This window comes from Macrobrachium nipponense, chromosome 34 (genome assembly GCF_015104395.2).
Source record: "Macrobrachium nipponense isolate FS-2020 chromosome 34, ASM1510439v2, whole genome shotgun sequence".
NCBI classification, from domain to species: domain Eukaryota; kingdom Metazoa; phylum Arthropoda; class Malacostraca; order Decapoda; family Palaemonidae; genus Macrobrachium; species Macrobrachium nipponense.
This window is the reverse complement of record NC_061095.1, coordinates 28,326,589-28,351,817: the sequence shown is the minus strand read 5'-3', so window position 1 is coordinate 28,351,817 and position 25,229 is coordinate 28,326,589. Positions and strand designations below refer to the sequence as shown.

Genomic DNA, 25,229 nt, shown 5'->3' with positions numbered 1-25,229 from the left:
GGAGAAGGGGCTGCAATGGAAGGAGAAGTAGCAATACTTACCCTTGGGGAAGATCCCAAGCTTGGAATTAGTTCAGATCTAGTAACTACTTAAACTTCTATGAGAGCCTTCCTCGCTCTTTCTCTTTCTAACTTTTTAAATAATTAGTTAGATTCTTCCATTCGTTCTCACTCAGTTCTCAAATTCTTTACAAGTATTAGTAAAAGAACATTCATACTCCCTGCACCTCTTGCATACCGTGTGAGGGTCTACCGAAGCTTTCGGCAACCTCACCTTACAGCCTACATCACACAACGTCTCAACAACCATACCAGAGTCAGACATATTTAAAGAAAAATCCAAAATCAAGTCCACAAAACAGTCCACAAAGCGTATGCCAATCCAACAATCCAGATACGTCACCAAAAGTCGGTCAAAGAAGATCAATTGCCGGTGAAATAAAAAGAAAACCAATCGAGAGGAACCCAACAACAATGTTGATGGTACCGGCGGACAGAAGAATTCTGAATAGAAAACGGGGATGGTTCCTAGTCCTGCCACCCAGGGCAGGGCGGTAGATCACCTGACCTACCTAGTAGCGTGTGCCGCGAAATTTGAAATTCTGTCGGAGACGACGGAGTCTATAGCTAAGTATATATCTGGCAGGGAAGTTGAATGTATAAAAATAATAGGTAATGCACCTTTATTGTGTTTTCTCAAAAATTACAGTTATTCACAATGGGTCTCATTCTTTACTAAAACATGAAAAAATAATCATACTTTGGACAATATAATTACATACTAATACAATAGAGTAAAAGAATATAGAGTACTGTATGTAAAATATGTACTACGTATACAGTACTGTATGTAATAATATAACCAATGGCTACTTACTCTGGTAATTACTTTTTTCCCTCCAAATTTCTTGACAAACTCCTGAGGTGTACCAAACGAAAACTCTTTGTGATCTGGAGGACGTACATATCTCTGTTCAACGTCTGCCATTTTTGTGCATTGATCACTTTCCGGTTTCTCTAACTGAGCATCTGAAATGGTAAGGTTGAAGTCAAGTACACAACAATCAATTATACTTCAGGCAATAAATATCACATGAACAAGTCTGGACTCATGTTACAACAAAAATCTACCCCTAACATGTTGGCAACGCAATTGACTACCAGTTGAAGGGGGCACACTAGTTACTGAACAGTTCAGCCAGGCTGTAAACAGGTATACAAGCAGATACCAAAAAACTTCACAAGGAGAAACTTGTTAACATTAGTCATACACAACCTCCTTCACATCTGAAAGGCTAAATTTTGTAGAAAAAAAATACAAATCGACTGCAGGAATGAGAACTACAAATATACAGACGGTTCCCAGTTATCAGTGGGGGTTCCATTCTCAGCAGGGCACTGATAAGCAAAAATCCCTATTAACTGAAACTTGTCAACTTATGGTGCTCATGGTGCCAAGTTTTGATTAATGGCACTGATAACTGGTTAATGGCACCTCTGTTAGGTATGTTATGGCACCATAACTCAATTATCAGTACCTTAAGGTGCTGATAACTGAAACTCAGCCTGTTATGGTGCCATAAATTGCTGATTTTATGGCGCTAGACAAGCCCCATAAAACCGGATCCCCATTAATCGAGTCTGCCGATAACCGGGGAGTGCCTGTAAATGTCAAGCCTCACCGTAATGAGAATTAATATAAATATCCTGTTAATGTAGCTGGATTCTCTTAAATTAAAGGCAACTAGAAGTATTGTACACAATCCCTTCAAACAAAATCATACATCCTGTAAGTATGGCTTTTATTTTATTTCTAGCTTAACTATTAACTCAGGAACTTTGTAGATTTGTGTACGAAACTGTCAGGTGCAATAAACATATATATAGCAACTTTCATATACAATGTCAGCTTTTGTTTCCTCACCATAAACAATTTTTTTTTAAGTCACATGTTAACAACTGAACATTTAAATTAAGTCAAAGCATAACAGTGTTCTTTTCTGGGCTCAGCTCGTGTCGGCCCTATGAAAAGGATCCTTAATATCATTCTTTCTAGTAAAATTAACCTAAAATTACCAGAGAAAAACAAAATTAAGAAAATGTCAGTAAAACTGACTCGCTCACTCTTAAAAAGAAAAAAAAAAAAAAGTGTCGGTATGATAATAGGGCGAGTGTGGAACACTACCACGAGACAAACACCAATTAGAACTTCCTATCAGAATCCCCCAAGAGAGAGCTGATACCAGACGGGCGATGCAGCCTTCTACTAACTACTACTAGAGGACGCCACGGACAGCATCGCCCCTAGCGGACATCCTTAATTTTTAGCGCTAGCGACAAGTCGCCATTTTTTCTTGTGCTGTGCTATTTCTGGATTTACCACTGTATTCTACCATGGAACGCTCAGCTATTGCCACGGCTAAGTTAAGTAACTCATAAGTAATATTTTACCACAATTTTATCTTCCGGGTACCTGTATTTTCCTCTTAATAGGTCATATACGGTTCCCTGGTTGTCTCGTGGCGGCGCCATGCTGCCTCGTAAGAATTCCTGGTCCTCCATACTGGGACTTCCTATATTATGGGTTACTTTAATTAAGTTCATTGTTTTACATCGAGTTTTAGCTAGTTCAGCCCTCTACATTTCTCTTAGTTTGGTATTTAGGGCTATTTTGTTATTCCGGCCCAGCATCCCGGCTCTTGCTCTTCATTGGCTATCGCTGGCTCCGAGTAGGCCTCTGTTTCTTGGAACAGTCTGCCTCCTCCTGGCTTGGGCTTTTTTCTCCTTTTACTAAAAGTGTCTTTTCCATCTTTTCGATGTATTATTTATTCCACATTTAGGGTGTTAGGCTAAGCCTAGGTGCTTGTTCCTTGTCTTGGTACAGACTGGTTCACGTGGCCATCTCACGGTTGTGTGCTCGCGGCCTAGGCCACTAGCGGTCACGTGTCCCATCGCACCTTACCCTATCCCCGCCGTCCCTTCCCCTTTGGTATAGGGAGGAGCTGGGGGACCCCTTGGTTGTCATGACAACCTCAGTTGCCTTCTCACCACTTCTCTGAGGCGGCCAGGGGTTCCTCCCAGCAGGGGGTATAGGACGACCACTCATGAGGTACCGAGTCTCCATGCGGTAGTTGGTGAGGCGGGGAGGAGTAGGCCATCCCTCCCCCCTCTCTCTCGCTCCCGCCGTGTTTTCCGAGACCTCCCCCCCCCTCCCAGTTGCTCAGCCACCTGCCTCGCTCTACGAAAAGGAGCCTTCCGTCGCAGCCGGGGCACCTTTGGTTATGGGTTACTGGCTCCGCTAGCGGGCGGGGTGGACCCCTCTAGTGGTCGGTTGCTTGCCTACTATATCCTTTCATCTCTCCCCCGCTACCGGAAGAGAGCTTGTCTCTTACCCGCGCACTCTTCTAGTAGACGGGCGGAGGGAGGTTATTTTTCATCACTATTTTAAGGATATACCCTAATTTTACAATGAATTGTATTATATGATGATTGAATTTATTTCCATCCCCGCCATTTTCCGTCGTGGTTTCCTTTTACCACCACTCCTGGTTGGTTTCTCTTTTGTGTCTCCGCCATCAGCGGAGCTATAGCCTAGAGATCACAACCAACCTGGTTACACACGTATTTTGGCGGGGCTCTGGTTTAATCTAACTTTATCGCTCCGGCACAAGCGGAGCATCTGTTAGACTGTAAGTGTTTACCTGGTACTCATGTATCTTTCCACTTACAGGCTACCAACTGCCAGGTCCCAGCGTGTAACCGACCGCTGTTTCGACCCCTGTGGACATGATGAGTGTAGGTCTCAGCCCCCTGTGCCACGTCTTACAACGAGATGATCGTCTGGCACCCTGAAGGCCTGCGCCATCTGCTAACGACCTGGTCGGTCGTCAGCTGGGAGATGGGGTAAGTCCGTTATAGGCTTACTTATCATTTTACTAACAACTTTTAGTCGTAAGTTTGTTAACCCCGTTCCACCATTGGAAACTAATCTTGCCTTTCTTTCAGGCTACCGGTGTGAGGGAAGTCGCCCTCGCCACCCTGAAAGCGTGGGTGGGCGGCTTCGGGAAGAACGCCGCCAAAGGCCAGCCCTACATTCTGGATAAGAAGCTGGCCGTCCAGATCTTCCCCGCGGGCAAGTCAACTGGTTACGTTGACCCCTTGTCCGCTGCCCCGCTGATAGCCTCCATCCAGCAAGACCTCCAACAATCCTTTGAGGTCGTAGCCTCCCAGGAGTCGGTCCCGGACGTCGCTGCCCTGGACCTTAACATCGAACCTATGGCGGTAGGGGGGGAGGATTTGTTGGTTGAGGTAGGTGTGTCGGGCGCCCAAGGTCTTTCCTTGGGTGCTTCTGGATCTTCTCCTGTCCCCTCTAGTGCTTCATTCCAAGGTTTTGTGGGATCTGAGATCCCTACCCGCCTCTCCCGCCCTCTCTGTACCCCCAAAGGTGAAGGGACAGAGAGAACCGAAGACTCTGGCCAAGACAACTTCTAGGAAGTCGTCTTCGTCTTCTTCGGCTAGGAAGTCGTCGACTTCCTATGCCGATGTGGTGAAAGCAAAGCCGAGCTCTTCTCACCCAAAGAGCTCCAGAAGCAAGGCTTCGAAGGAGAAGGCTCGCGCTCCCACCGCCGAGCCAGTGCCTTCTCCCGCCTCCACCGCTTCCACTCCGGCTACGCCGGTAGGGGTAGCAGGTCCTAGCACCTTGATCCCTCTACTTTCTCAGCAGGGGTGATGCAACAGGTGGGCGAGATGATGGGCTCGCAAATCTCCGCCCTGGGGTCACGCTTCGAGCAGATGTTTGCACAGTTGTCAAACACTCTGTCTCAGTCTAGCCAATCAATTCAAGATCTCTCTAACAGGATGAGAGAAAATGAGGAAAGAGTAGCTGGGCTATCTCAGGTTCCTCCTCCAGTCTCCCCAGCGTCAAGCACTGGGATTCTTCTAAACTCCCGCCATATGACTCTTTGCCAGCTTTCTCTATGGAGAACCCATGGAGAGTAGCTGCCTACGCTCCGTTCAAGGGGATGGAATGATCTCTATCTCGGAGTGTGGAACTCGAAGGATTGAGGACTTCGAGTTTTACCCTCCGGGTCTGACCCAGCCTTTCATCGGTTATGCTAGGCTGACGCCAACGGCTCTGACGAGGGAAGACAAGATCTCTAAGGAGTCGGTCCTATATAGTAGAGATCATGCTCAGCGGGAATGGGTTCACTGCCTTGAGGAATGGGAGTGTACGAACACCAAACTCCAGGCCTACAAGAGTCCCTTCACTATTTTCGCGACGGAAGAGGAGGTTTCTCTTCCGTTCGCCACGAAATTAGTGGAGAAGTCCCTTCAGCAGTCCTCAAGGATGAGCCCCATACCCACAGTTGAGGGAGGCGGAGTCTACTTCTCCGCTCTTCCCGGCCCTTCGGAGAATTGTGGGAGAACTTGCCAGCTACGTTCACGCTTGGTAAGCTCAAAACCGGACTGCGCCATGGACCAGTTCGGCGAGAAACTACCAAGGCTGCCGGATTCCCTAATCCAGGCAGAGTTTGATGCGCGAACCAGGTTTGGCAGGTCCCTCAATTCCCTTATAATTACGGAAATGGCTGCCCTCTCTTATGCTACGGAACCGCTGTTCAAGATTCTGGCGAAATCTCAGTTCCAGAACGGTTCTAACGGACGCTTTTGACTTCTTCCAGGCTAGGAGGCAACTGCCGAAAGCTATGTCCTACAAGAAATGTACCATTCATTGGCATAGAGCCCCGAAATAGACTTTTGGCCTCTAGCATGTGGGGAGCGGATCTCTTCCCAGAGTCCGCGGTTAACGAGGTACACCACGAAGCCGCTAGGCTCAACCAGCCTTAGAGCTAGGTGGGGTATTTCCTCGAAGAGGAAACAGGAGTCCGTTCCCACTGCTGGTAGAAAACCGAAGAAGGCTGGTAAGAGGTTTCCAGCCATATAAAAAACTCCAGCAACAGCAGCAATTTGTGCAGGCGGTCCCGGTTACCCAACAAGGACAACCTGCCAGTTCAAAGCAGAATCAGCCTATCCTCCTGTTGCCCCCTCAATCTCAGCCATCCACTTTCCTACGCTATCTCGCCGGCCTTCAACCCTGCATATGAGGCTCAAGGCTACAATCAGCCGAGAGGTAGGGCGAGAGGTTACTTTTCGTCAGCGTGGCGCAGGAAGGGGTACGAGGAGCAGACAGTTCAGAGGAGGGCGTGGTGGCCAACCCGCCCATCAACAATGAGGCTCCCCAGGTAGGAGGGAGGCTGTTCCTCTCCGCCACAGGTGGGGGTTCAGCAATTGGGCACAGAGCATAGTGTCCAAAGGATTGGGCTGGAGTTGGATCAAAGATCCTCCTCCAATCAAATCATTCCACCAGATACCGTCAAAGGAATCGACAGATTACGCGGAAGAACTCCTTCAGAAAGGAGCTATTGCGAGAGTCAAGCATCTAAAATTTCAAGGTCGACTTATTTCAGCGTGCCAAAGAAAGGCTCAACAAAAAGAAGGGTAATCTTAGACTTGTCAAAGCTAAACTCTTTCATTCGTTGCGACAAGTTCAAGATGCTTACCCTCTCGCAAGTAAGGACCTTACTTCCGCGTGGAGCCGTCACATGCTCCATCGATCTTACAGACGCATACTATCATATCCCTATAGCCAGGACACTTCCGCCCATTCCTAGGATTCAGGCTAGGAAATCAAACATTCTCATTCAAAGTGATGCCCTTCGGTCTGAATGTAGCCCCCAGGGTATTCACAAAAATAGCAGAAGTGGTTGTTCACAATTGAGAGCTCAGGGAATCATGGTAGCAGCATACCTCGACGATTGGTTGATCTGGGCACCAACAGTCGAGGAATGTCTCAAAGCCACCAAAAAGGTAGTTCACTTTCTGGAACATCTGGGGTTCCAGATAAACAAAACGAAATCCAGACTTACTCCGGAATCGTTTTCAGTGGCTATGGAATCCAATGGGATTTGTCTTCCCACAATCTGTCAATTCCAGTGGCCAAACGGAAGGAAATAGCAAAATCTGTCAGACAATTTCTCAAATGCAAGCAAACGTCAAGAAGAAACCAGGAGAGAATCCTAGGGTCTCTTCAGTTTGCTTCGGTAACAGATATCCTTCTGAAAGCAAGGCTGAAAGATATAAATCGAATTTGGCGGTCAAGAGCAAACTCCAAATATCGAGACAAGTTGTCAGTAATCCCACAGATCCTCCGCAACCAACTACGGCCTTGGTCAAAAGTAAAGAACTTAGCCAAGAAACGTACCCCTTCAATATCCCCTCCCAGTGTTAACCATTCACAGGATGCATCCCTGTCCGGGTGGGGGGGATACTCTCAGTTCAAACAGGTTCAAGGGACTTGGTCAGTTCAATTTTCGCCAGCTCCACATAAACGTGTTGGAAGCAATGGCAGTATTTCTCACTCTGAAGAGACTGCTTCCCCCGAAGAAGTCTCATCTAAGGCTAGTTTTGGACAGTGCAGTGGTAGTTCCATTGCATCAACAGAGGAAGGGTCCAAATCCAAGCATGTGAATCATGTCATGATAGCCATCTTTGCATTTAGCAAACAAACAAACACAAATGGCATCTGTCTGCCACTCACCTGGCTAGGTAGATAAGGAATTGTGATAGCAGGACGGCCTCCTGTCCACCGGTCAGTTCCTCTGGAATCAGAGTCTCTGGACGGCGGGTCATTCCAGGGGTGGGTAGGCCGGAAGAGTCCCAGGTCTCCAAGTGGATCTCTTCGCCTCACAAGCGAACCACAAGCTCCCTTGCTATGTGGCCCCCAACCTGGACCCTCTGGCTTATGCCACGGACGCCCTGTCGTTGGATTGGAATCAGTGGAGGAGAATTTATATTTTTCTCCAGTGAATCTTCTCTTGAAAGTCCTAAGCAAACTAAGGTCTTTCAAAGGGATAGTAGCTCTGATTGCTCGGACTGGCCCAAGAGCAACTGGTATCCTCTTCTTTCTGGAATTGGGTCTCCGACCTCAACGGATCCCCAATCCCAAGCTATCACAATCAGTACAAATGAGGACTGTGTTCGCTTCCTCAGGAATTCTCCAGACCCTAACTTTATGGACTTCATGAAGTTTGCGGCTAATAAAGATGCTGATATTGACCCACAGAATATTCTCTTCCTAGAATCAGATAAGAGAGAGTCAACCATTAGACAATATGACTCAGCTGTTAAAAAATTAGCATCTTTCTTGAGAGAATCGAACACTACAACCATGACAGTTAATTTGGCTAATCCTTTTTCAGGTCCTTGTTGAAAAAGGTTTAGCAGCTAGCACGATTACCACTCATAAATCGGCTTTGAAGAAAATCTTTCAAGTAGGTTTTCAGATAGACCTGACTGAATCTTATTTCACATCTATCTCTAAAGCCTGTGCTAGACTAGACCTTCTCAGAGGCCTACTACAGTTTCATGGTTCTTGAATGATGTCCTCAAACTAGCTTCAGATACTGACAACTCATCCTGTACATTCATAATGCTCCTGAGGAAGACATTATTCTTATTAAGCCTAGCCTCAGGAGCCAGAATTTCAGAACTGTCGGCTCTATCCAGGGATGCGGGTCATGTGGAATTCCTCCCATCAGGAGAGTTTCTACTTGCTCCGGATCGTAGCTTTTTAGCCAAAAATGAGGATCCTCTTCAAGGTGGGCTCCTTGGAAGGTTATCCCACTTCCACAGGATCCTTCTCTCTGCCCAGTATCAACTCTTAGAGAGCCTTTCTATCTCGTACTTCTTCAAGATCCTCTGGTGCTCTCTTCATGAGAGAAAAAGGTGGTACTTTGTCAGTAAAAGGTATTAAGACAACAAATCCTTTACTTCATTAAACAGGCCAACCCTGAGTCATTCCCAAAAGCACATGATATCAGGGGAGTAGCCACCTCAATTAATTATTTTTCAACATATGAATTTTGAGGATCTTAAAAAGTATACTGGATGGAAATCCCCGACAGTCTTTAAACGGCATTATTTAAAGTCCTTGAATCTTTAAAGTTTTCAGCAGTAGCAGCGGGAAACATTGTTTCCCCTGATACTGTATAGTAGTTGTGAGCATAGATCCAGGTCTCCTTTCTACTACATCAGCCAACATGCCTCACCCTATCGCCAGGCTACTCGAATATCATAGCCTTAGCCGTTGAATCATATAGTGGATTGTCCCTTATTTTTTTTGCTAGGGACATCCACACTTGTACTGATAATGTACTTCAGTGTACCTACCCTTATTTTTATGCGTAGGGTAGGACACAATGTGTTTTGTTTATATTCACCATTTTTGTATTTATGATGAACTTCAGTGTACCTACCCTTATTTTTATGCTAGGGTAGGACACAAGTGTTTGTATATATTTTGCAATACTGTATTAATGATGACTTCGTGTACCTACCCTTATTTTTTATGCTAGGGTAGGACACAATGAGTTGTATATTTTGTAAATTTGTTAAGTAAAATCCCTTTTTCTTTGTATTACATGCATCACTATAACTTTTCTGTAATTACCATTTAAGTACTTTAAGATTACTAACGTTCTATTATTTTACTGTTTAGTATAAGTTAGTTTAAGTGCTTAATTTGTATGCTGTAATTGATTTACTTATATTATATCCATCATTTTACACTGTTTTTCATTGTTCCTTTTTTCCCATCTTGTCTGTTTCTCTGGTACTCTTTCATAGGCCGACACGAGCTGAGCCCAGAAAAGGGATTTTGACGAAGGAAAAATCTATTTCTGGGTGATTGGCTCGTGTCGCCCTATGAAACCCCCCCTTTATGGTTTATTTCCCCCCCTTGCAGGACAAGATGTATTTTAGTTGGTTTTAGATTAAGGATGTCCGCTAGGGGCGCTGCTGTCCGTGGCGTCCTCTAGTAGTAGTAGTAGAGGCTGCATCGCCCGTTGGTATCAGCTCTCTCTTGGGGGGATTCTGATAGGAAGTTCTAATTGGTGTTTGTCTCGTGGTAGTGTTCCACACTCGCCCCTATTATCATACCGACACTTCTTTTTAAGAGTGAGCGAGTCAGTTTTACTGACATTTTCTTAATTTTGTTTTTCTCTGGTAATTTTAGGTTAATTTTACCTAGAAAGAATGATATTAAAGGATCCTTTCATAGGGCGACACGAGCAAATCACCCAGAAATAGATTTTTCCTTCGTCAAAATCCCTTATTTGTGCAATTAACCTTTAATTATTTCTGAAACAAGTCTTGACACAGGTTGATGAAATATGGCATTGGCCAGAAATTGCAATATGATACAAAATATGGTCAAAATTACAACAGATCATCTACACACAGTTTAATAGCAAACAAGTATTTTAGGTGAAAATCCTAGAGTAACCTATCATAAGACTATGACTAAAAACATTGCCTAACAACATTTTGTGATCCTTAGTATATGGCGATGTTGTATATTGCATATGGACAATGCATTGCAATGACTTCTGGACTGTTTTATGAATAAAACCTATAACAGAAGTAGTAAAACTCTAGCCTGTAGGCTATTACAGTTATCACAATAATTACAACTTTGCCACATGTTTAAACAGTAAGCATTATTAGTTACAGACAGTTCAGTAAAAAGCAATGCAGATAGTTCAAAATTTCACAGGCTAACCCATGACTTTTATCTACTTGTACCAAAACTGTCATAGTAAAAAACAGTCTGTGGTCAGAATTTACCAGTGCTACAGGCACAAGACATTAATGGTAACATACTAGATCTATGCCTGACCCACATTACTAATGGCTCAGCCTAATTTAGGTTAATCAGTCAGGCAGTGTTGGCCTAGGATAAAGTAAAATTTAACAAAACACTACTGGAGTACACTGGACTACAAAATTTTGTTGTGCATTTCCTGATATAAATACGGTGGCTTGCATTGTCTTCCAAGTGTCTAGATACTGTACTGTTTCCACAGTGTTCTGTAAATTCTTGGATATTGTTTGAAAGTGATAGATGTTTATAATGCAAGCACTTGCTTATTCACAAGAACTTCTACAGGCTTATTATATATAAACATGTAGAAATTATACCAATACTAATTTAGGCTTCCTAGATTCTAAGACTAAAGTACTAGGATTTTTAATTAATTCAGCCATTTTCATGACAGTTTATACAATTACACAATGGCTGCCTAGTGTGAAGGTTGCATGGTAGGATGAATCACAAGGCCATACTGGGAGAGTCAGCCCTTCTGCTGTACAATGGCTACCTTACTTAGAGCCATATGTATTAAGAGTTTACATTAATTGCTGACCCTATAACCAATAGGCCAAGGTTCCTGTGGTGGCCAAATGTCATGCACAGGTTTTTATGTAACCACTAATAAGGAAACAAGAAAACTATTGATGAAGGTTCTTCATGTAGATGTGTCACAAGTACACCTCTTTGAGAAACATCTCCTTCAACAGGCAATCAACTATTGCCTGAACAGCATAAACTTCATTTAACTGGAGGTCTAGTTGTCCAAAATTGAAGAAAATTACCTGAAGAACTTATTAGTTACTGGTGGACAAGGTACTATTATTGCTGAAGTGGTGCATAGGTGTCTGGTGGCATAAAGGGAGAGAAAGCATTTTTATTGTTCCATTTGTGGGCCAGCTGTGACAATACTCTTGTTCCTTTGAAAATGAATGTTATTAAGATGGCAAATATAATTCACAGTAATGAATAAAGGTACCACTATAGTGACTACTATACAAATCTAGCCAGTGAGGAATAAGTGAGGGGCAAGTGAACCTCACTCTCTATTCACAGCCCATGTTAATTCTTATACATTTGCTCATAACGCTACATTGAACATTTGTAGATGCTTAATAAAAATAATTGTTCTCTGGGTGGAGTGAAGAAGAAATGTTTTGGTAAATAGCCTATTTCATCTATATAGCTAAATGTATTTCAAAATTAAGTCTACAACAATTACTTTTATTTTTCACAGTTAAAATCAAGCAAAACTCTTCAACGACACAAGGAATAACAGTTAGAGTTTCCTGTTTGAGGCCATCAAACTAGGGTAAAAAACTGCATGGTACAGGGGTGGACCATGTACAATCACTGTGTACAACCCCAAGAAAAGTACATTATAACGCGTCCTGACATCGGAGATGGGCATCAGTCGCGACTTGTTGTTGGTGAGAAACGGAGCTAAAGACCTCTACTTCGGTGTCAGGACGCGTTATAATGTACTTTTCTTGGGGTTGTACACATTGATTGTACATGGTCCACCCCTGTACCATGCGGTTTTTTACCCTATACCCATACCCAAATACCTATCAGAAGAGCTCAAAACCATATAAATAATAATGAACCACAACTTAAATCTATGCAATACAAATGTTAGGGTCCATGCATCTGTATAGTAGTAACTGCCTATGCAATCATTTGTACAGCATTCTAGATTAGAATACTAGTTTTGGGGATGATGACAGCACTCTACCTTAGCCCAATTTAAGTTAAATCTGGGGTGACCCAGTAATTGGTCATGTAGGAACAATTAGGATACACAAGATTAAGGTTGGTATGTAGCCTAGCACCACAATTTTTCAGTAAAATTAAAGGACACTACCACTGCCAATTGCGGACCAAGATATTTACCGTCTTTTGTTTACGTTCATGGTAATCACTGCCTTTTGTGTACTACTGTCTTTTTACATTCATCGAAATATTTCGTCAGCAACACTAAAAGCATAGGAAAAATAAATTTCCACGGTATCTAGCTAACGGTCCACACAGAGCTGTTGCTTAGGTAGAAATAAAAAGTCAAGATGCATTCCTGCGACCATTCTAGTTAGGCTACATTTTTGTGCTTAATTATAAGGCCAGGCCTTCCAGTTTTTGGGTGACTGGAACTGATGACATGCATAAACTTGGCTAGGTATCCTGTGTCCTTTTTCAATTGCATTTGTTGGTTTTCACGAATGTCCCACCTTTCTCACTGACACAAAGCACCCGGACTGGGGTCTCCCATACTACCTAACAGGTGGATATTACCTAGGTAGTACCTGAAGAGGAGTCGGAGGTATAAACTAAAGTGCCAGTGGTTTTCACCAACAATCAAAATTTGGAATCCATAAAACAATTAGTAGTACCTACCTACTACTACCTAGTAGTAGTAGGCGGTACCTGGGCCTTGCTAACAAGTCGGGAAAATCTATAAAAATTAGCCTAGCTACCTACGTATTTGGGTTGTGTTTGACGAAGAATTTAGCTACTCATCTACCTAAAGTGGCACAGCATTACCAAATTAGTAGTATACATTCCTAACTGACCTTCTACTGTTTATTCATGAGATGAAAAATACAGGAGTTCTAGGATGACCTACCTACCCCTTTCCCTACGAAAAGAGTTAAATTACAGGGAAATACTATATACTAGTAGGTACTAGGTATACTAGTAGGTTCCTACCTAATTAGGTTAGTTCTACCTAGTAGGTAGGTACTAGCCTACCTATCATACCATAGGCTAAGCCATCGAAGTGACTACAATATACTAGTATTCGTGTAAACTCAACATAATGAATCAATTTAAATATCCTATTAACCTATCCTGCACTCAAAATGCCCCCCAAATACTACATACCTTATTCAAGGGAGTGTTTGCTACACATAACACTCAGGACAATCACCCTCCTTCACCCTTTAACAGGTGAGACTCATGTAGTAATAGTATAACAAAGTTCGCATTCGTCTGCTATCCAGACACCAAGGATTAAACTCGCGTTACGTAACAGAGGATCACACTTCTTCGACTTGGAAAAATAGTAGCCTTATTTGTTACTGAGCACAATTACTTCTGCACCATACAATGAATGCCTTACCTTACGTAAATGAAGATCTAAATCCTATTGCCATAACGTACTGTGAATGTTGCGTCGTTTCCGTCATTTAAATAATGCCTGTTTACAAATAGGATCTAACAAACAACCAAAATTGCCAGTTTCTCAATTTAATCTTACACCCGGTGTCTCTAAATTGTATTAAACATCGCAATATACATAAGATTTATTTATCTAAAGAGACACTTTATATTTTGATAAAATTGATCTCGCACTCTAAAGATTAACTTACCTGATAATAAACAAAAAGTGCAACTTTATTAACCTGTCAGATTTCGATAAAAAGTATGCTTTAAATACAGTGAAGTTGCCTAAAATGAATGTCATCTTCTTATGAACTTCGTGTGAGGGCAGATATGTCACCAATTCATCGAAATTTCGCAATTCTAATAACTCAAAATATTCCTATTTGGCAACTGCTCTACCACTTACTATGGGCTGTTTCTCGCCTTATGTCACCCCATACCATGACGTCATGTCACTACGCAACGTTCCAAAGAACACGGCAATAACAAAGCCAAGTGGTTTTTCAGTTCTTGGGATTTGTTAAGTAGTCAACGGATGAACATGGGAGGAGAATGTGATCGCAGATTACGAAAAACCCGAAAGTGAAACTTCAGAATAAGTTCGATTCCAATTTATTAAAAAAAGGCACAAAAGATTTTTTTCTTATTCAGTATGGTACAGGGTGCCAAGAACGAGGGCCAAGACCGATTATGATGCTTGCAACGCAATAAATATGCAGCGTTCTGCGTATGCGTGATATGCATTTGTCAAGAGGTTGTCTTTATTTTATATCAAAGTCGTATACATAATAATGAATTGCATTTGGCGTTCCGCCGGTTCCGGTATTGTCATCTACTCGCACAAAGTGTATACTCGCAAGGAGAGACTTTGTTGGTAGCTTCCTCTCGTTTATCATTTCATGTCCTTTCCTTCTCTAAACTTCTATTCGCAAGTTCCTAAAGTAACTTCGTCGTTCTTCAGTCTATTCACGTTACTCTATTCAGAGTAACCGTCTTTTTTTTTCTTCTTTTTTCATCACTGACAGTTCGTTAACCAGCTACGAAAGATGGGTTGGTTTTCATCAGCTGGCGTTAGACCAACAGTATTCATCAATGCCAAGAAATCCCAAAATGCAAAATCTCAATGCATTTAATTATAAATTAGCAAAGCCCTGATTATCTAATCCAAACATTTACAAATAATCTCTTAATAGTAAAATCAGCTTTGAAAACTCGAATTTTTCTCAAACTTTCAATTTTCGATGTAACCATTATTACCATATTTCTTTTATTTTACCATATCGTCATCTGTAAATATTTACTATACCCTGTTTTTTTGTTCTATCTGTCCACCCGCCTGTGGTGTTTGCGTATGGTAACACTGGCTTCCCGGGCTTTAGATCGTTACGCTTATGTGGTAAGTTTTAGGTAAATAAAAAGGTTATCTGGTGTACATTTACAACTGAAAAGTGTTTTGTAATAATCTACTGCCCCCCCGGAACTAGCGAACCGTTCGTGAGCTTCAAAATAACGCTTGCTTATCTCAGGCTCATGAAGGCACTGTGAGAGGTGGGACAAAGAGGCAGGTATTACAGTCAAGGGAAATATAAATATAACAGCATGCGGACGGAAATGTGGTCACCGACCCGCGAGAGAGTAAAAGTGGGTCGGCGAGACCCGATTTGTGTTTCTTGAGAGATATAAAATACAAAAATATAAAAGTACACAATATGTGGTTATACAAGCTTTATACACTGACGGAAAGCCCGCTGAATGCTCTCTCGGGGGGAAGTAAGAACAACGCGAATGATGAATTATGTACAGAGAAAATTATGAATAAGCGTTGTCCTTACAAATACTCCCCCCCTAAGACAATAATTAGGTATGATTGTTGGCTGACTTCTTTGTACTTCGGGTAGTCACTCGCGGATGCGAGCTGGACGGCGGAGGCGCCCTCGGGTGTGCGTGATATTAGTTGTTGTGGTAGATCCTCGGGGTTTTCCGGGGACGGGATGCCTCCATGAGGTGATCCTCGGGGGGTCGGGGTCGACCGTCTTTCGAGGGCGGCCGCGGCTACGGCTAGGAGGTTTGGCGATCGAAGGAGTCGCTTTTTCCGAGGAAGATTGAGGCGCCCTGTGGAATCCGCGTCTGCGAGGTCCTCGTCCATGATGAAGGCTGGTTTCAGGCGATCGATTGTGACCCTAGTCCTCGCGACCGTTGATGGATAAGAGATATGCCTTGTCAGTGCGTCGTAGGACGCGGAAGGGACCGCGGTTAGGGTCTCGTTAGAGGCGTGGCGGCGGGCGTCTCGTCCCTGACGAAGACGTGCTTGCACGATGATAGGGCCTTCGGGAGGAAACGTTTGGTTTCTGTCGGAGAAGGTTTTTTGTTTTGACGCAGGGCGTGAACTTCCCGGCGGATTCCCGAAGCCTGGCGATGGAGACGTCAGCGTCGTCGGCATTGGTCGGGAAGAACTCGCCAGGGACTGTTAATGGCTCCCCGTATACCTTCCTGCGGGTGATGCCTCGCCGTTTGCCCGCGGGGCAGTCCTGAGACCGAGGAGGACCCACGGTAGTTGGCTCTTCCAATTTTCGTCGGTGCAGCGCGCCATCAGGGAAGCCTTGATCGAACGGTGGACTCTCTCCACCATGCCTGTTAGCTGCTGGGTTGTAGGCGGTGGTGGCATGTAGCGACGTTCCCATTAGGCGGGCCAGGGCAGTCCACAACTCCGACAGGAAAAACTGGTCCGCTGTCTGTCGTGATTTCGTCTGGCACTCCGAATCGACTGATCCAGCTGGCGAGGAGTGCTTCGGCACATGCTTTCGTGGTCGCCTCGACTATCGGCGTTGCCTCGGGCCATCTGGTGGAGCGATCGATTACCGTCAGGAGGTACCTGGCGCCTTCCCGACGGGGCCAGGGGGCCCAACGACATCTATGTGGATGTGGCCGAATCTTCGTTTCGGCTGCGAAATTTCACACGCCTGATTCCGTGTGCCGACTGATTTTGCTAGTTTGGCAAGGCACGCAGGTCCTGGCCCACTCGAGGGAGTCCTTCCGAATTCCATGCCAGACGAACTTTCTCCGTCAGGAGGCGCACCGTCGTCCGGCCCGAGGGGGGAGTGCGAGGAGTCCGTGTATGACGTCGAACACGGCTTTCCTTTGGGTAGGCTGGGATCAGCGGGCGCGGGCGGCCCGTGCTGATGTCGCAGAGGAGCGTCATGCCTGCGGGTCCGAAAGGCACGTCTTCCCAACTTGAGGGCGGTGATAGCAGTGCGGTAGGCGGCAGTCTCCGGGTCGCAGCCTGTTCCGGGCGAGGTCTTCGTAGTCGACCCCGAGACGCACGGCGTTGATTTCTATCCTCGATAGGGCGTCTGCCACGGGGTTCTTCTCGCCAGGCACGTACTGGATGGTGCAACCGACTCTGCGATGGCTGCTAGGTGCCTCTGTTGTCTCGCTGACCAAGCGTCGCCCGCCTTGGTGAAGGCGTGTACCAAAGGGAGGTGGTCCGTCCTGATTCGTAAAGGGGGAGGACCCTCGAGGAGGTAGTGGAAATGTCGCACTGCTTGGTACACTGCCAGGAGTTCGCGGTCGAACGTGCTGTACCTCGTCTCGGCGGCTGATAGTTTTTTTTGCTGTAGAAGGCGAGTGGCTGGGGCTCGCCCTGGACCACCTGCTCGAGGACAGCCCCGCAGGCGACGTGCCTGGCGTCGGTGGTGAGGCGTAAAGGTGCAGCAGGGTCTTGGTGGCATAATGTCGCCGCTCTGGCGAGGGCCCTCTTCGTCTCGTTGAAAGCCTTCTCTTGTTCGGCTCCCACGTTAGGGCCTTTGGTTTCCCCTTCAGGACCTGTGTTAGAGGAGACATGGTGCGGGCGGCGGCGGGGATGAATCGGCGGTAGTAATTGACCATTCCGATGAACTCCTGCAGGGACTTGACCGTGGTTGGTGTTGGGTTGGGAACTTCTGCACCACGCCTACCTTCGAGGCCATGGGGCGCACGCCCGTCGCGGAGATCTTGTGTCCGAGGAAGTCCACCTTCTCGGCGCCGAAGGTGCATTTGTCGAAACGGACGACCAGCCCGTTTTCCTGCAGGCGCTTCAGGACCGCTCGGACGTGATGTAGGTGCTCCTCCAAGGACCTGGAAAAAATCAAGATATCGTCGACGTAGCAGACGCAGAAGGGCAGGTCCCCCAGGATGCTTTGTCCATCAGGCGCTGGAAGGTGGCCCCTGCATTCCTCAGGCCGAAGGTTGAGTAATGGAAAACGAAGGAGCCAAAAAGGCGTGATGATGGCAGTCTTGGGGACATCCTCGGGGTGCACTGGAACCTGAAAATAGGATTTTAAGAGGTCCATTTTTGTGAAGACCTTCGCCCCATGAAGGGCCCCTGTCAAATCCTGCATGTTTGGCAAGGGGTATTGGTCGGGGATTGTAGCGAGGTTGAGTCTTCTGTAGTCTCCGCAGGGCCTCCAGGTGCCGTCAGGTTTCTGTACCATGTGCAGGGGCGACGCCCAAGGGCTCGATGCTTTCTTGCAGATGCCATTCGTTCCATCTCCGAGAACGCCTGCTTCGCCTCCTGGAGGCGGCCCTGGAGGGAGTCGTCGGAACTTCGCGTGTGTCGGGGGGCCTGTGGTGGCTATGTGGTGGAATATTCCGTGCTTGGGCGGCGTCCCTGCCGCCTGACGAAGTTCCGGCTTGAAGACTTCGGGGAAACTCCTGCAGGAGGTTGCCGTATTTGTGGGGGGCGATGGTACAAATTGTAGGGGCGCCCGGGCCTGCTGCTAGTGGAAGGGAAAGGCATGTCCCCGTGTCGAGGAGGCGTTTGCGGCCCACGTCCACCAGGAGGCCGTTCTGCGCAGGAAGTCTGCCCCCAGTAGCGGGATCCTGACGTCCGCGATTGTGAATTCCCAGACGTAGTTTCGCCCCAAGATGGATATCTCGAGGGGCTTCGTGCCGTAGGAACGGATGGGGGTCCCGTTTGCGGCGACGAGGGAGGTTGTTTTGTCGGGCTCGCGGCTACGGTCTTTTCTGACGGCGGGAATATCGAGTGCATGCCCCCGTATCCACCAACATCCTCCGGCCGGAGATCGCGTCGCGGACGTAGAACCCTACGGTGTGTGTTCCGACGCTTGGCCGTTGCCACGGGCGGCCTTGGTTTTGTTTGCCGTCGCCGTTTTTTGACTGTTGGAAGGTGCAAGGGCTTTCGCACCTCCTGGCGAATCTCCCGAACCTCCGGTGGGAAGCGGCACCAGGAGTTTTCAACCTCGGTCGCTGCGTGTGGGAGGACTTCCCTTGGGATACGGCGCCGATCTCTTGCGTTGGGTCGTCGTCGTCTTCTTCCTTCTCTGCGGCCAGGCACACGGAGGATCGGGGGGGGGGAGCGGCGCGCTTCGCGGCATTGTTCGACAACGTCAGCTTCTTTTGCCTTCTCTAGTAGTTCGTCGTCCTCTAGGGTGTACGCGTCGGTCAGCTGCTTTCGGACGTCCGGCTCGAGTTGCCAGCAGGAATATTTCGCGGCTCAGGCTGATCTCTACCTTTTTTTCCGTCGGGGCCTATTTCGGGCAGACGGACGATGCCCATCACAGTTTGTCCCATGGCATCTTGGGTGTCGGCGCCGCTCATGGGGTTCGCGACTAGGTCGAGGGCGCGGGCGGCCCTTTCAGCGATAGGCACGGAATAGGCTGTCAAGAGCCTTTCTTTTATCTCGTCGAGCGTGACAAGTCCGATTCGTGCTCGACGGTCAGCCAGTTAGATATTCGGTCGGGCACCTCTGTCGGGAGAGCCGCTGCGACGAGGTCAGCCTGCAGCACTTTGTTGTGAGCCCCGCGATCCGGAATTGCCCTTCGGCTCGGAAGAACCAGGAAGCGGGGTCAGCGTTGTGAAGGGGGGCAATTTGACAGCTGAGCGGCCGCTGTGTCAGAGTCCGTCGCTGGGGCGGGGAGGCCCGGGGGGTTTCCCGCGAGGTTTCCCGCGAGGTAGCTACTGTTTGCGCCCATTGTCCTCTCTCACAAAAACGGTCGACAGAGTCGTGAATGGCGGGCCAAACCGTTTGAGGAAACGCCTGAACACACCTGGGCAGGTATGCCGTATTTAGTCCGTTAGAGGCGTTGGTTATTTCCACGGTAGGAGCTTTCAGAGATCTATACTGAGGCGCCGTATGAGTCCGTTAAAGATCTCTGAAGGTGAGCGGCGATAGTGAGTCCCTTAATGGCTGAGCCAAAACCGCTTGGGTCACCGTCCAAACGGGAGGTCACCAGTTGTGAGAGGTGGACAAAGAGGCAGGTAGAAGTGTACTGATTTTTATTACAGTCAAGGGAAATGTAAATATACAGCATGCGGACGGAAATGGTGGTCACCGACCCGCGAGAGAGTAAAAGTGGGTCGGCGAGACCCGATTTGTGTTTCTTGAGAGACATAAAATACAAAATATAAAAGTACACAATATGTGTTATACAAGCTTTATACACTGACGGAAAGCCCGCTGATGCTCTCTCGGGGGGAAGTAAGAACACGCGAATGATGAATTATGTACAGAGAAAATTATGAATAAGCGTTGTCCTTACAGCACTTTTTAGGTGAGTGTTTCACAAACTTCCAACAAACGTTTTTTTCACATGCTTAGGACGTCAATGATAATGTAACTCGATATACAGTAAATTATGCGTTTCTCATTAATTTTAGACCTGTCACATGCAGAAATATAGTGATGCACAAAAATCGTAATACCTATTATAGTGTACAAAAAACGTACAAACCTCATTTTCACCTTTTGAGGGAAATTAAAGGTTTTTCCATTTCTTAAAAAGCCTTCCTTTATTAATTGTTGTTTTAAACATTCGTCCTCATTTGGTGAGCAAACGACAGCATATAGAGTACTGAAATATGTCTATATAAGCCCAAAATGATACAGCAATTATCTGTGATCGAGAAATTTGAACTGTGGGAAATGGTCACCAAATGCCGCCACCAGATGTCTCTGCAGCAGCGTAAACAAATTGGCGCGCCGCACGAAACTGAATTTGTTTGACATAGTGGCTGAATTAAATTTACATGCAAGTGCCATGCCGCTGATATACTAGATACCACTACGACGACTTGAGAAAGCCAGGGCCCATATGTATGATACCAGCTTATGCCATTATCTTTCACTATCATTTTATAGTATATCCCTATAGCTATGAGAGAAAAGTAACCTAGTATAGTCTACAGGGAATAGTACTAATTCTGCATTTTCTTTGGGGAATTGAAATATACCAACGACTCTAGGAAGAGTTGCTTTGTTGTAAGGGTTTAAATGTGAGTAAACCTTTAGGCTGGACTAAAATTGGCGGGAATATAGGCTGTACAAGGTGACAAAAATTAGGTAAGTAAACCTATACCTACCTACTACTAGGCTAGTACTAGCTAGGCTATCTACTTACTTTATGGCGTCCTATGCCCGTCCCCGGCTAAGTAATTAAGTCTAGGGATGTGAGGGAGAAGCCCCCACCTTCAAAGGGGGTGTGGGGGTAAGCCCCCCCCCCCACCCCCCCCCCCCCATCTAGGTACTAATGCTTGATTGACGCAGACTTTAGGTTAGGCTATTGCTGCCAAAACCCCTGATTCCCATAGGGCACCCAGGGTGGTGTAGAGTAAAGGGTTTACTTTCAATTGACTGACCAAGGTTTTTTTTCCCCCTTTTTTTTCCCATAGATAAACCAAATAAAAGGTTGGTAATTTGGTGATTCTTACTAGGCTATTAAGGCTGTGCAAGCTTATAAAAAAGTAGACTCCTAAAGTTAAGACAGAGTGCCAGAAATTGTAAGCTCAGGTACCAGAGGACAATTTCAATTTCCAATAGGTATCTCCTAATTTCGAGGACATTTGAGGTGCTGGAGGGTCTGCCCCACTTGAATTTATTAAAACAATATCTAAAATAACATAAAAAAAGCTGTCTTTTTTAAATGACATAATTCTGAAATTGTGAATTTCCAGAGGACATCTAAAAATCTTTAATTTTCAGCACTCTGAGTTAAGGAGAATACCTAAGGGGTAAGGGTAAAGAATGTGGGATCCTCTTCAATTTCTTTATCTAGAACTATAGTCTAACTTAGTATTTGGCTTATTTAACCTAACCTTCGTAAATTTACAATAAATCAGCTTTTAATGATAACATGGGCTATGTTGGTTAGATTAAGTAATATTAGGTTAGATTGGTATTTATTTACATTAATGGTCAGTGGATCCCACATTCTTAACGCTTACCAATAGTATATTAGAATGCATAGATACTAGGCTAGTCATTAAGTGAGGAAATATCAAATAGTAAAAATGATTTTGTTTAAAGTTCCCTCCAGCCCAAGTAATGCTTAATTGACCAGAGGTTAGGTAAGCATTATACAAAATTTTTTTTTTCTTTTTTTTTCCACTAACCTATAAGCTTAACCTAACCTCTGCGTCTGTAAAGCATTATTTGGAAACTAAATTTTGTGTACTAGCCTAACCTATATTGCTTACCTAACCTCCACTTTGAAACATCATTATTTTCATTATTAGACATTTCCTCCCTTACTGACTCTTATCTATGCATTCTATACTATTCTCCTTAATTCTAGGCATTTACTTTTTTATAAGCTCATGTGGCTCTAATAGTAACAATTACCCAAAAGTTTCTTTGGGGAATTATTTTTATTTTTGGTTGAAAAAAGAAAATAAAATAAGGCGTGGAGTATTCCCTAGAATTACCCTTTCATTACTGGAGGACCTCTAGCAGTAAAAGAAAAAAGTAATGGGTGATGTTAGTGCAATTAGTATTTGAGGAACAGATATTCATGGTAAATATTGAAAAAGGGATTGGTTCTTTTACCAAATAATTTTTTTAAAAACATTGTAGGTTTCAGTGCTGTGATATATTACCTTTACATTTTTATAAAATAGGATAAAGCACTTTATTTGCAAAACCACTGCAAAAAATAAATAAATAATTCCAGACCTGTAATTGTACGGTAGCAGCAAATCGGCGTTTGGCTTACAAGCTCGCCTGGGATTATTGCCTTATTGCACGGTTCAGGGTAAAAATGAATGAGGTATAGCTTTATATTTATCTCAGGGCCTGCAAGTTCATTATCATATTACAGTATAATGACCTAGTAGTGAGTTAACCAGGAACAGTTAATTTATTATATCTTGTAAAATTTCATAGCCCTACCCAATATTGTATTGGTATATTCATGTATATTATGTTTTTAATCAGTTGTTACTAATAAGGAACAGTTAACTTGAATGAAATATTTGCAAAATCAGTTCTAAAACATGATGTGTGAGAGAGGGAAAACTACAATATATTTCACTCTTTACAGGATGCGACTTGAATTGTTTATAGAGGTTGAGGCATGGCTGAATTGTGTCATGGCATCTGGTTGAAAAGGTGGAGCTGTATCACCAGTCAGCTTTTGGCAGCTATTACCGCTTCAGTGAAAATTAAGAGAAGAAATCAATGACTCCACAGAAGGAAGGGAAATGGAAAGTGTGTGCATCAAATTATTTTATTTTATTATTTTTTTGTATATGTATCTACATATTGGCATCTTTTATAAGGTTATTTCAGGTATATTTTCTGTGTTTGTACATGCATATATGTTATCAAAAGAAAAATAGAAATAAAACCTAAACAAATGGTTCATGCGCTTGGTGGGTTGATATATTTGAATCTCTCATCTTTTGTTTGTATCATTCAAATGGTTGCAATCTTCAGTATGGTACAGACTTATGTGTATGTGTGTTTTATAAAAATAGCTGTCTTAGCACAAGTCTCATGTGTGTATGTATGTATGTGTACATACATACTTTATATATACTACTGTAATTTGTTTATGGAATGGGGTTGTTGTTACTGAGGTAAGACTCAATCGAGTGCTGTGTAGGTTATTTATATACAAAACAGAGGCCACATTATTTGACTATATTTACTTTTACAGTGTTAGTCCTCACTGGAACATGTCAGTGCAAAATAAATTATAAGCAAGATTAAAACTTTTATTCTCCTGGAGATTTACTGTAAGGTATATGAACTTTCATTTTATGGTCTTGAAAAATTATTAATGAAAGATATTGCAAGGTTCATGTAAACCTTGTAAACACATTTTCAGGGCCTCTATAAGGATTTTTTATTATCCTTACAAAGTTTGTATCAAGCAGTTAAAAGGTAATTATGAGGCATTTATAAAGCCTATTTAAGGTTCTGTACAGGATTGTATAAAGTATGTTAAAAGCAGTTAATTGGTAATTATGAGGCATTTATAAAGCCTATTTAAGGTTCTGTATGGGATTTTTTAAGGTTTATACCATGGTTTTTTGAAGCTCTTTCAAGGCTTTTATTAAGGTTTATTTCAAGCATATTAAGGCTTGCACAAACCTAAAAGTGTACACGAAAATGGGTACTTTTTAGGTGTATCAAAAGCACTGTTTAAGTTTGGGGCTTAAAGTTCGCAAACTTGTAAAGTACGTTCGTCTGATGTACTATGAACATTCATTTTCTGGGGGGTGTATACGAATTACACCGTTAATATTCGAAGTAGGATATTATTATAATTGCTGAATGTAACTATCTAAAGCCAAGGACGCAGTGTTCCCATACGCAAACACCACAGGCAGGTGGACAGATGGAAAAAAAGTTTTTTTTTTATAGATGGTGAACTGACAGGAGAGATAATGCTCAATCCCGTCAATATGAGAAACATAGAGTGAACCACACAAAATATGAAAGTAACCACTGCAACCTATCACAGAGATGCTTGTACGAATAGGAGTGGCATGCAATAATTCAGTACTGACTTGCCATGCTCATAAGGCCAACAGGAAACTTGAATAACTCCGACAAAGAATGAACTTGCGGCAATGAAACAAAAAGTTCCTTAAATAAAACAGTTCTTCATCCCATTTGGTATTTATAACAGATATTTGGTCAAGCTACAATAATGACCAAGGTCTAGAGACCTTGGTAATGCCATTTTAAGGTCTCAGCCAAACGTGTAGCCGAAGGAGCAGTGAAAACTGGAATAATGAGCAAAAACTCGTCACCTGGTGAGAATTTATCGACTTTCGAATGCCAGTGCGGTGACAGCAATGACAGAAAAACCAATTTTATCCGGTAATAAATGTTCTACATTATGGGTAATTTTATAGATTATTAAAATATCTGATAAATTGTGATTACATGATTATCATTATTATTAGTTTCAAAATATGAATATCTTGTCACGTTATGGTAAGGAACCATTAAGAACTTCTATTTATGACTCACAAATGGTGTTGAAAGCATGTTATACGGGAAAAGAACGTGCTCATGTCCGAATTTAAAGACAAGCTATGCTTAAGATTTATAATCTATTATGGATATGTTTTAAATTCGGACA

General features: G+C 44.2%; 1 protein-coding gene across 1 annotated transcript in view; it reads right to left on the bottom strand.

The window, feature by feature from the left end:
• The window catches only part of LOC135207998 (acetyl-CoA carboxylase-like), a 460,030-nt gene that overhangs the window by 418,170 nt on the left and 16,631 nt on the right, over positions 1-25,229 (bottom strand). Inside the window, exon 2 of the mRNA XM_064240089.1 lies at positions 877-1,028. Within this exon, the coding sequence (XP_064096159.1) occupies positions 877-1,028 (152 nt within the window). The remainder of the gene's footprint in view (positions 1-876; positions 1,029-25,229) is intronic.